The following is a 12,626-nucleotide window of genomic DNA, read 5'->3' on the forward strand; positions in this document are numbered from 1 at the left end:
TGGGGCCCGGGCCGGGGCAGGAGGAGAGGCTTCGGGGGCCGGGGTCGGTGCCGGTCCCGTCCGCCGGGCAGGAAGATCGGCGAGGGCAGGCGGGGGGCCCGCAGGGCGGTCCCGGGCCTGCGGCAGCCGGGGGCTGGAGCAGGGACCTGCCCGCACGGGGAGCTCGCCGGCCGGTCGGGCTCCCTCCTCCGCGGTGGTGCTGTAGCTCTTGTTGTCGAGTAAAGTTAAAAAAGGAAACGGAAACATGGTTTCTTTCTTTCTTTCTTTTGTTTTTGTTTCATTACAGGAGGTTTTGGCACCCGCGGGTCGGCCCGTGCCCTTGCCCCGATAAGGTCGGCCTGGGGCCGGAGCAGCCCTTTCCCGTTCCCCTTCCTCCTCTTCCCCTTCCCCTTCCCCTTCTCCTTCCTTTTCCCCTTCCCCTTCCCTTCTTCCTGCCCTCCCCTCTGACGGGGCCCTGCACCTGTGTCGGGGTTTGCGTCACCTATCAAAAATTTCTTTCATAAGCTGCATTGGAGCAGCCTGTGGACTCCTGGGACAAAAAGGACTATTTTTAGGTAGAGCATAGCAAATGTAATCAGTTGATTGGGTGATGCACATAAATATTGTCCGTGAATAGACAGGCAGCTGCAGTTGCTGTGCGAGGACTTGCTCAGGGCACATCCTGGTTGACATTAATTCCCTTCCCACAGCGGCCTCCGTTCTGGCGCTGGTGGCCGGCGGTCAGTCGGTGCGGCTGCCGTGGCACAGGCGGGAAGTCGTGGGTTCGTGGGGAATCGAGCAGTTACAGGGTTTGCCTTCGATCAGAGGAAAGCTTGCGTTGCCTGGTCACTCGACTCATCTGCTCACACCTGGGAGGTAGTAAAGGATGGCATCTCCATTACACCCACGCAGGGCTAATGACTGGGTCATTAATCATAGAATCAGTCATTTCCCTCCTGCCTCTTCCCTCCTCCTCCTCCTCATCCCTCCAGCCTTTATTTCTGACCTCTCCCTCCGTCAGGCTCTTCTGGTAGCCAGAGGCAGGGGGTTAGCCACTGGACCGTGGCTCTGCTCTGCCCTCGTGTTTCTTGGTGTCGAGCTGGTGCAAGGGCCGTCGGTAACGCGGGTCCCAGTTCCAGCCCGGCTTTGGCTCGGCCATCATGAGACTGCTTTAAAGATGGCAGAGAGACCAGTTTTACCGTGTCCCCGTGGGGCTGCACAGCAGATCAGGAAATGTCTGGGCTTGGGGCTTCTGTGGGAGCAGGTAGAAGCCCACCCTGGGCAGGCAGGTCCCGGGGAACCATGTCCTTCACACACCAGCAGTGCCGTGGCTCCGGTGCTGCCGGCAGCACTGCAGGTCCCAGCGGCATCCAGGCAGTATCCCAGGGTGGTCTGGCAGATTTTGTGAGGGCACTCACACCTGAAAGTGAATAGTGTGAGGAAAAAATAATGGTAGGAATATGGAAATAAGCTTTTAATGCATCCTGGGGAGAAAACAAAGGACTCTCTGGATTTGGTTAGAGGTGATAACGATGAGCCGATGATGTTACCCAGCACGTTGGGAGTACGGGGACCCTGTGCCATGATGAGCGGATGGGGAGGCTGTTCAGCCTGAGACCCCAGTCACCCTGACCCCCTGGCAGGGTGGCATGTCCCAAGGGGCCGCTCCACACTGGTAGCCAGCCATCCAGCCAGCAGGGCTTGGTAAATCTCAGACATCCCATAGAAAATGGGTCTGTGGTTGCATTGGAGCAGGGAGAGAGCCAGCTGCCGATATGGGTCTTATGCAGCAGCCCGTGGGGGGCAGCAGCAGCGATTTGGGGGGTCATGGAAACGTCCTTGCGGGGCCAGAGTGGCTCGGAGGCAGGGGGGCGAGTACTGAGATGCTGCCAGGGGTCGGATGAGCAGGGCAGGGCTTTGGTGGCTCTTCCTGCGGGACAGTGCAAGCAGCAGGGTGGCAGTGGGGACCACGCAGGGCACTGCACAGTTAGTTCCTTTGATAAAGCGAGCTCACTGGTGATGCCTGCACCGTCCCCTTTTATAGAGGTTTATCAGTGGTCTCTCTAAAAGCTCTCTTGGGTTTTTTTTCTTAATACCACAGGTTTGCAAGTCTGTAAATATCTCATCTGAAGCTGAGGTTATCGCAGAGTCTGCCTGTCCGACCTGTGGGCAGAGGGGATGGTCTGCCTCCGGATTCTCCCTGCCATACCTTCGGGATCAGCCCGAGGGCAGGGGGGCTCCTGTGGCCAGGCGGGGGTCACGCGTGCCACTGAGCCACAATCACCGCGGTGCGGCATTCTGGCCACTTCTGGCAGCTGGGTGTCAGGGCACTGAGAATCCGCAGGGTTCTGTGTTTAATTGAGTTAATCGTCTGGGAGCAGCGGTCAGAGCATCAGCAGGGAGAGGGGGGTTTGCAGAGGGAGGCTGCCGGGGGGGGGCAGAGGCAGGCAGGTAGCTGGCAGCGTGGGGCACTCTTGACATCACGAGGGGAGGAAAGGGGTCACAAACCATCCCGTTCAGGAGATCATCGTGCGTTGGCGCTCAGGGATGTTATGCATTTGGGTAGCCGGACTCGTCTTTCCGAGGCGTGGGGCTCCCCGAAGGATGAGTCCCCGGGGGTCCCGGCGGAGGGGCTGTGGGGTGACAGCGACAGAGCGAGCGGTGGCAGGATCCCCGGCCCGAGAGCCATCCTCCCGCGGTGCCACGAGAGGGCAGCAGGTCCTCACGGACCGCGGCGGCCACAACTGCCCCACAGCCACGCCGTGGCAGGGCCCCACGCCGCCCCTCCAGCTGCTCGCGAAGGGGGGAGCTCAGCAGATGTGTCCCACGGGCGTGCGCCTGCGGTTGCTTGCAAGCCCCAGCGTGCATGCTGCTGGGGTCTGCGCTCGCATGCCGCGTCCCTCCCGGCCAGGCAGTAGTCATGCCTTCGCCCTGGCTTCCCACGCAGAATGCCACGCCGCGGGATGGCTGCGTTCCCCAAAAGACAGGTAGCGGTTCCTAGGTGAGCCCTACCTTGCCCCAGCCCACGTGTGAGCCCCGGGGACGTGGGCGTTGCTGGCTGCTTGGTGGTTTGGCACAGCCGGCCCGAGCCGCCGCTGGTGCGGCATTTGCTGGGCAGCAGCAGGGGCTGGCAGCGCGCTTCTTGCACACATGAACGTGTGTGACAGAGGGGCACGGCTGGCTCCTGCGGACATTGCGCCTACACCTTCCTCGCAGCCCAAGCAGCGTTTGCCCATCACTAACAGTGGGCAGCATTAAATCTGTCCGGGCTCTTCATAGACCTGGTGGTTACTGCACTGGCAATATCTCACTGCAAGAGAAATTCCCAGGCAAACACACCTATTGATTTTCTTTCTAACTCCCTTTCAGTGGATTTGCCAACAAAAGGGGTATTATTGCACCAGGTAATAAATGGGCAGCCTGTGCCAGCAGATGTGTATTGGCTGTAAATCCCCACTGCCCTACCCGTGGTGGCACTAGCTCTGTCCAGTGTGGTGTAAAGGGGAGGCGGACCAGAATTACCTCTTCCTTGCATGAAATCAAAACCCAGGTCCTAAATCAGGCCCAGCTGAGCAGCCTGGCGGTGTTGGTGGGGTTAACCTGCTGAGCCTGGAGGAATCCCTACCTGGGTCTGTTCCTGACATTCCCTCTATGGCTTCAGCTGGAGAGCCTTCTCCTCTCCTTGTTCCAAGCATTTCTGCTGTTGAAGAGCTACCACATCCTACCCCTGATGTGCTGCATTCTTGTGGTAAGTGGAGTGATTCCCAGTTTTGGAATGACTTGGGATCTTTTGGAAGAGGTGCTGTACAAAATGCTGGACCACTAGCAAACCCATCATCTCCCGGGAGCTCTCAAGACAAAACAGCACTCCAATACAAAAGAATTAGGTATTATGCTTTTGTTATTGTTACAGTCGTGGTGTTATCATGCTTCCCTCTTGTCCAAGCACTAGGAGGTGCTGCTGGTAACGCTGGAAGCATTCCCCCACATCTGCAACTGCTGCATCCCAAGCAGGGACCCCTGCGCACTGTGCAGGCAGTCACCTCGTGCTGTGGGGTTATTAAATCCTGGTGGAGCACAGAGACAGAGCCAGGCACCCTGACAGGCGAGCGGTACCTCTGCACACTCTGTGCTGCTCATCCTCCCTTTCTTACGCAAGGCTTGACGCTTGGCGGAAGGCTGTTATTTTATTTGTTTTGTTATGTTGTTGGATTTTTTTTTTAAATACATATTTCAGACAAACAAACAAACTAATAACTCCCACAAGTTGCCGTGATGCGTCAACCACATCCGCGGTGCTGTGCTTCCAAACAGATGTTGCCAGGATTCAACTGAGTCGCCAACAGCGTTAGAGAAAGCATGTTCAGATGCAAGGGCTGATAAGGAATCCCTCTATCGCTGCTGCTGCACTGCAGCCCCTGCAGCCAAGCCTCATCCTCCTGCCAGAACGGGACGTTTGGAGCACCCTAGCAGCGGTCACCTGCAAAGCCCTTCCCTAGGAGTGAAGCAGAGGCTTTGCAAGAACAATCTGAGTGCCCTGGGAGATTCTCCAGTTCTGCACGGGGGTCGTGCAATGTGGACCTGAACGCTATAGCTGGGTTTACTTGCTCTGGACTGGACCCACCTTGCAGTGAAGACAACAGGAGTGTTTCTGTTGGCTTCCCTGGCAGCTGGAGATGGCATTGCAATGGTATGTTGCAGGGTCTGGTTCTGATTCTCTCCAATCCAACGGCAAAAGCTTCCTTTGACTTCATCAGGAATAGGGTTGGGCCACCCGTATTTTTGTTCAGGAAGAAGCCAGTCAGCTGGGCCTCAGCACTGACGAACGCTGTACAGCAACTAGGTAATAAAAGCCAGACAGAGCCTCCAGGAATATGCGGACTTTCTCCAGTTCACTGTCGGGTTTGCTGTGGGGAGAGCAGGCTGGCCCCCGAGCCCCCTCCTTGCCTGCAGGCAGCTGAGCAGATAACCAAAACTCATCTCAGAGGTAGGAGAGAGGGAGGGAAACAGAGGGACCTCGATTCCTTCTCCCTGGGCTACAGTTGCAATGGCAGGTCCAGGAACGAAGGAGTGTGTTTGGGGGGAGAATACCTCCCAGATCAGAATAACTCCTCTGTGAGATGCCATGAGTTGTGGATGGAAAGAGAAAGAAGCACAGTCTCCATCAAGGCAATCGCCAGCTTTCTAGGGATGAGGCACCTGGAGCTGATGCTGCCCACCCCCTGAGCGAGCAGATGAGGAGCAGCAGTTCCTCCTCGCTGCCTCTCCCCGGCTCTGGAGGAGCTGGCTCACAAGCAGGGTGTGCAGCTGACACTCTCAGGTTTTAATAGCAGAAACGGGGTGATTATTTTGTTAGGACTGTACTTAGGCCCCCAAAGCTTGTTCCACAAAAGCTACTAGGAATTGCTATCCAGTGCTGATGACTTCCAAGTGCTTGTCTGGATGAGAGCTGGCAATTTGGCAGTGAAGCCCGTCTCCCTCTGCTGAGCCACGTCCTATTTCATTTTCCTTCTTTGGAGTTGTACCCAGAGCCTTTTCAGTACAAGGGAACACCGTGGATCCTTTGCCAGCACGCTGAACTAGTAAGCTCAGCTAGAGTAACCCCTTACATCCCCAGGAAGTCAGTCTGCAAAGCAATCCTTTTCCCCAAAGTGACTGGGGCTTCAGCTGTTATAAAGAGGATTAAATGCAGACAGCCGTTTCCACCTTACCTATGAAGTCTGCTCTGCTGGCAAGTCTACCATGAGTCACCAGGCTCCGTGGTTAATCTTCTGTGGCTGAGTGCGTGGCTGCTATGGAAGTGGAGCTGCGCTACTCACACAGTTTTCTATCCTACTTTATTTGCAGACCTCTACGCTTTCCCCTGTGCAGCTCCATTTGATGACTGCTGCTCCTGAAATGGCTTTGCTCCATCTGGGTTTCCTTCAGGAGAAAGGGGGAACCCTCACTTTCATGCCAGTCCCTTTGGAGGGCTCTTGAAACCACCACCCCCAGCTACAGTGCCCTTTCCTGGGAGCGACGGGCAAAGAAGGTGGCGGGTGGTACAGGATGTGTTCAACAAGCTCACATTCATTTTCTTTACTTGCGAAAGGGGCTGTGTTGTCACGCTGAATGCTGAAGGACGCCTCTCCATGTCTAACCCACCATTTGCAGGGAATCCTTCCCCACGGTGACGTGTCTGGTGGAGCACTGCTGCACAGAGCTTCATCTGTATTCCCGAACAGGGCAGCTAATGCAAACACTTGAATCTAAGCTCTTACAGCTGCATCAGTCAGGGGTGTCCTTCATCACAGGGCAATGCAGGGAGACTGGACAGTCTCCTGCAGCAGGGAATTCTTGCTCAGAGATTTGTTTTGCTCCTTACTTGTCTCAGCTTGCTTCTTGCAAACACCGACTGTAACTGAGGAGGACCAAGGGAGGTTGTTCTTCCTACTTATTCATTCCGCTCCTTACCGTTTGTTTGTACTCGAAGAACAACTGGGCACTGTGTGCACGTGCATCATGTGCCCTGTGCTTGAACACAGAGAGGACGGATGACATGGGGGAAGAAGCACAGAGCAGATAGCTTGGAATGGAGCCTCCAACGAGGCATTCCCAGAGCAGTGCTCTAGCAGCTGGACCATGCTGCCCATCCAGCCTGGGCTGTCTCCAGGTCTTCTTGCAGGTGTTGGTGGAAGCCTATATGTGCGATTTGAACAGTGATTTTCAGAAAGCCTTTTAGAATGGCTTGAAACTGTGTGCTACATCTCCAGACAAACCTTAGCTACGCTTAGGCTAAGCCATAAGCCTGTGTTAAGGACACATTCAGACATTTAATGCTAGTGATCTATAATTCTTAGCTATAAAGCCAATAATTCAGGAAGGGAGGTTTGATATCCTATTGCCAATCATGAGGTAACTGATCCACTTTCTTTTCAGCTCTATGTTCGTGCTCTCCCTTAAAGCATGGCTCCAAAACTTCCTTCCCTGTGGAGGATCTCTGAGATCACTGCTTCAGCTCTGGTGAAGAAGCTTTGCAGCCCAGAAGTGTCATTGTCATCTCCTTCTTTCTCTTCTACATGTAGTTTAGCAGCAATGTTAAAAAAAAAAAAAAAAGATACTTTTATCCAGAAGTGAGAAGAGGCTCCTAGTATCGCCTTGTAGCTTCCCTGTTTCTGAGCCACTCAGTTTATCATGGCTTCATGGCTTTCCCTTACGAGGCTTGAAATTGCCTGGAGCTGCTCTTCTAGAAAATAATCTCTCCAAGAACCAGCTCCAACTCTCATTTTCCATGTCTGTGTACACCAGTGTCTCACTAGACATTGAGACATCTCCTCGCAGCCTTGTTTTAATTTATCTTAGCAACTGCCCCCCTTTTATTCTACTGAAAGACGGGTTGGTTGGAATTTGCTTGTTCTTCCCGTGACAGCTTTGATCCTGCTCACAGAAGTGTTCCCTGACAGCCAGACAGCAGGGAAGGGCTGGCCCTAGCCTGGAGGGCCTCGGGAGTCATGAATGAATACTGTGTTTACTTGTATTTCTAATTGTCTAGTGCCTTGCCAGATCAGCTTCATGTCACTGCAAGCTGAGGGCATTGAGACAATCCTTGTTCCTCTACAGCTCCTTCTTGGGACTGAGAAGTTGTTGCTGGAGGCAACAGCCATCCAGCTCATGGTCTCGGGAGCCTCATTTGGGCGCAGGATGAAGAAAGACTTTTCTTCTCTTGGTCTATCACCAGGTTATGAAAGTTGGGCCTGCCTTCTTGGATCAACCCAAGGCGAGTGTCTATAGATAAAGAATTTAAATAGAAGCATACAGGACAAAGATGGGAGTCCTGTCTCCTTTGCTCAGGGTTATCACCAGGTGCGATACTTTCCTTGTCCTTAGTGAGCGTTTAGACCAAGGCAGAAAAAAGTAAGGCTCTCCAGGTCTATCGCCGTGTGGTTAAGACCACCAGGAAGTTTCACAATGGGTTTCAAAGGCCTGAATATTTCCTGAAAGCAGAGTGTTGACAGTTTGGTTTTGGTAACACCTCCATCTATTCCATGCGCGGTGAATTTGTTCTGGTACCCACTTACCCCCTCTGCCAAGGGGCTTCATCCCACAACGTAGTCTCTTTGCAGCCTCCTTTGGGTCTGTCTCAGTGCCCTGGATAATGTGTCACCCAAAAGAGAGAGCTAAGAACCACAGGGACTAGAGAGGGCTGGCATTGGGGCAGGGGTGAGGGCACCCAGCTCTTAGACCTGGTCCCTTTGGAGAGGTTTCTCTTTGGTGGGGAAAACATACTTGGGAGGTTTTATTTCATTTTGAAGTGCAGAAAGTGAATAGGCAAGTTACAAAAAAAGAAGGAGGAGAATAGTGTCAGTTCTGTCACTCTAGAAGTGCTTGTCTGGAAATGCTCACACTTTCTACCCAGTCCCAAGCAGTGACCTTCAAGTCCTGTTTTAATCCTTCTCTCCTTGACCTTTCTGGTTTCCTGCTCCCACCTGGCCTTCACCTTCAGCAGCTGCATTTGTCCTCGCTGTGGCAAAGTTTGGGGTTGGGAAGATGACCGTGCTGAGATTTATTTAATGTTGTTTGGTTTCTTCCCTCTCCCTAAACCAGAAACAACTGAGCTTGGGAACAAGAAGGAGTTGAAATCCATGCCCTTCATCACCTATCTCTCAGGCCTGCTGACAGCACAGATGCTGTCTGATGACCACCTCATCTCAGGTGTGGAGATTCACTGCGAGGAGAAAGGGCGCTGCCCATCCACTTGCCATTTGTGCCGGCGCCCCGGCAAGGAGCAGCTCAGCCCTACACCAGTTCTGCTGGAGATCAACCGAGTGGTGCCTCTGTACGCTCTGATCCAGGACAACGATACCAGGGAGGTGAGTGAGCCGGTGATGGACCAGCTCCACCACTATGATCCTTCCTTAGTCACCTCTCAAGTCTGCCTTCCTCAGTCTCTGCATAAATGTTGGGTTCCCCGGAGCGAGGCAGTGTTTTTGTGTGTGTGTTTGGTGGGGAACGCTTCAGGATGGTGTCAGCAATGGAGCTGGCAGATCCTGCTGCCCACCACCTACAGCCCTCGCAGACCTGTGTCTCCCTGCCTTCAGTACAGTGAAGGCAATGCTGTAAGCAGCCAGGGCCACAGTCATTCCTGGTGTCCACCCCCAGCAGACACCGGTGTGCAGGATGTGTCCTGCGTAGGGGTCTTAGGAGCCAGGCATCAGATCAGTCTTATGCTCCTGGCCCTGAGATCTCAGCTGTAGGTGTGCAAGGGGTGGCCAAAGCCCTGCAGGGCTCCAGCGTGGCTCTGCAAAGCGCCGGTGCAGAGGGAGGGAATAACCAGCCCCTTGGGACAGTCCCGCAGCCACAGGAGGTCACTGTTACTCCAGGAGGGACCAGCCAAGCTGGAGGTCACCCTTCCCTGGGGCTGGGCTCCTCTGCCTCCAGCAAAAACTTCAGTGTTAATCCTGAGTTTGATTTCCCACTTTCTTGGTTCGCTGCTGCCCCCCACCCCCCTCTGCAGCCCTCTAACCCCAGTTGCAAGTCCAAAAATGACAGACCTGCTTAAAGTCACTTATTAGCACTGAGCCTGCACTTGATTAAGATGCCTGGAGTGAGCCAGTGTGCAGCAGCTGTGGGTGGAACGCACAGGGCTACAGGTCGGGAAGCAATCCTAGCACATGGAGGTGTGACCACCAGGAATGATGCTTCATCCTCTTCCCAGATCCACGGGCAAAAGAGCCCCCGTGCTTCTCCTGCCACCCAAGTCCTTTATGGGGACTGTCCCTCCTCACCTATTTCTTGATCTTGTTCCTGCTTTCCTGTCTATCAACCCTCCTGGTTCTTCCATGCAGCTGTGCCTGACTTCCATACCTTGGTTCCTCTTTCTTTCCAGCTCTTTTCCCAAACTCCCTTTCTCCCACTATTTTCTCATCCTGCATCCTTTCCCCACCTGTGCCTGCTCTTCCTGTTGGGCAATTCTTGTGTAGACATTGACCTGCCGTTACCAGCATGTCCAAGGCAGTGCTGGGATGGGGCGTTACCAGTACAGGGAATGTTGGTTTCCTTCAGACAAGAAAGATGTGCTTCCCACCAGCAATCTGCAAGGGGACAGTTCCTTTTGGGGTACGAGACGTAGGTTAGCCAGCGGAGAAGGGGTAACTGTGAAAGCAAGCAGAGCCTGCTTTCAGGGGGGATCTCCACGGACCCTGCTCACCACCAGCTCCCCTTTCTAGCCCTGGGCCCAGGTGGCAATGCCATCCTGCCTCTCTGGCCCTGGCTGCAAGGTGCCCTCCTCCTCCTCACCTCTCCCCCCAGCCCTGCCGACACTGCCTGCCCTGCCAGGCTCGCTCGGGGCGCCTCCTTGTCCTGGGGAGCTGGAGCCTGTGTTTCACCAGCAGCAGCCTCCTTCCCTCCCTCCCCTGGCTCATGCAGAGGGCTGGCCCCATCAGCTGCAGCTGGAGGACAGCCCGCATTGTGCTTTCTGCTGAGGCGCTGGGAAAACCAGCAAACAGACATGCAAACAAACAAAAACCCAGTGAAGCAACCAAACAAGAGAAGCCTCAGCCGCCTTCCAGAGGGCTGCATTTGATGCATCCCCCCTCCTCCTCCTCCTCCTTCCACCTGCTCACCCAGAGGTGGAGGGACACCCCCCCGGAGTCTGTCTGGGCAAGGGTGCCGTGTGTGACTCTGCTCCCCCTTCACCCCAGGGTGCTCTTGATCAGCAGTGCTGGGGTTAGAGGTGGCAGGGCAAGAGATTTGGGTGGCTGCAGGACGGAGGATGCTGCTGGACCAGGTGCTAAGGGGACACTGGGAGCTGGCAGCGAGCAGCGTGTGCCAGGACAGGTCACCTTGTGCTGTCTGGAGCGGAGGGTCCTGGGGTGGGGAGCAGGTTGGTGCACACTGTCCTCTCTGACCACCCCCCACACACACAGACAGCTGGACAGGGTCTCATTGTTTTGGCTGTGGGCTTCTCTTGATGGCAGGCCCTCTTATCCCCTGTGTCCCTGCAGCCCATCCAAGGCCATCCCCACCCTTGCCACAGCAGGACACAGGGAATGCTTTTGGCCTTCCCTGTCCCTCCTCTTTCCAGGCCGTTCCCCTTCCCTCAGCCTGAATCCCTTGTCTTGCATCAGCTCCAGCACTTCCCTTTCCCCTTCTTGCTCACTTCTTAAACCTTCATCTAATCTGCTGTCCTGCTCCCTCCATCCTTTCCTCCCCAACTTGCTTCTCACCCTTCTCTCCATCAGCCTCTCTCCTGCAGGATATTTCTCTCCCTCCCCTCTCCCTGCTGCCCTTCGGCTCCGCGGGCAGGGACGAGTCCCAGTGCCTGGGGGCTGTAATCCGCCGCTGCCGGAGGGGCTCGCTGCCACCACAGCACAAATCTCGGCTCTCGGCACTGCGCCTGGGCTGGGCAAAGCCGTACCTGCCTCTCTGGAGGAGATGGAGCTGGCGGTAGCCATGCCCATGCCCTAGAGAGGATGGTTTGGTGCGGGCTTAGCGCTGCCTGTGTGAGAACGTGCCCCCACGCCTCCCGTGGTGTTGCGAGCTCAGGGACGAGGGATGCCTGCAGGGGCATGGCCTTCCCCATGAGTGGGAAGGGAGAGTGAGCGCGAAAGGGAAAGGGGTCTGTGGGTGGTGGGAAGCTGCCGCCACCACCACAGAGGCATTGCCCTGTCACCGAGACCCAGCGGTGTGCCCTCGCCCGCTGTGAGCGTGCCAGAAAGCCGCCGGTTTAAACTGCTACCGTGCTCTGCGCACAGGGCTAGGCTCCCAAAGGGCAGGTGCTGTCAGGAGCATCTCATGTACAGTCTGGATGATGACATGTCCTTTTGCGGCATCAAGCAGAAGGCTGGGGAGGGTCCCAGGCACTAGCAGAGTGGTGTTTGCCTGTGGCATAAACGAGATTTGCAGATGCCTGGGCTGAGGCAAGTCCTGCACCTCTGAGCACAGCATCCACAGCTGAGCACTCCCCTGCCTGCTTTTCCCTCTTCAGGTGGATAATACTCAATCGATACAGCAAATGCTGATCTTATGGGAACTGCAAGCAGATCCCAATTCCCCCATAGTATTAAAAAAACAATAATTGTAAACAGTGAAGAACTTTCTCTTTGCATATATGTCCACATAGATAAATATATATGTGTATAGAGAGAAAGCAGGGTCATTAATAAGGTGGATACTAACTTCTGTAAAGTTTCCTGAAAGTTTTCCCATATAAGCCTAGCAGCAGAGATGAGGCAAGACACAGGTAAAGACATTTTGCCCATTTCAGTATGTGCCATTTTTTAGGTAGGTTTTTCTTTTCATTTGCCTCAGTGCAGTGAGTTATGCACTCTTTAAAATTTACAACCACTGCACAGTACAAGGCCATGTTCTTGGTTGCTGATGACCTTGCCAGACTCTTAAGTGCTGGGGGGGTTTAAGTTTCCATGCTGGGTGTCTGCCTTGGGCTGATTTGTAATTTTTCTATGTGTGCATGTTTGATTTTAGCTAAAACTGACCATTTCCAAGAGGGAGATTAGGTGAAAATATATTGCTTTGCCCATGTTAAATAAGCTGGAAAACTCTTTTATTTCTATGTTATTGGGATCTGCTGTTTCCTTCTTGCTTTGAAGCAAGGGCTTGAAATTTAGAAGGTCTCCAGGAGTCAGGTTTTGCCTTTTGCTGCCCAGGGA

General features: G+C 54.4%; 1 protein-coding gene across 1 annotated transcript in view; it reads left to right on the forward strand.

Moving 5' to 3' along the window:
* ASTN2 (astrotactin 2) overlaps positions 1 to 12,626 on the forward strand; it is a 302,383-nt gene that overhangs the window by 187,482 nt on the left and 102,275 nt on the right. The window contains exon 16 of the mRNA XM_010571011.1: positions 8,563 to 8,828. Coding sequence (XP_010569313.1) covers positions 8,563 to 8,828 — 266 coding nt within the window. The remainder of the gene's footprint in view (positions 1 to 8,562; positions 8,829 to 12,626) is intronic.

Source organism: Haliaeetus leucocephalus, unplaced genomic scaffold (assembly GCF_000737465.1).
Source record: "Haliaeetus leucocephalus isolate CR32 unplaced genomic scaffold, Haliaeetus_leucocephalus-4.0 Scaffold306, whole genome shotgun sequence".
Lineage (NCBI taxonomy): Eukaryota > Metazoa > Chordata > Aves > Accipitriformes > Accipitridae > Haliaeetus > Haliaeetus leucocephalus.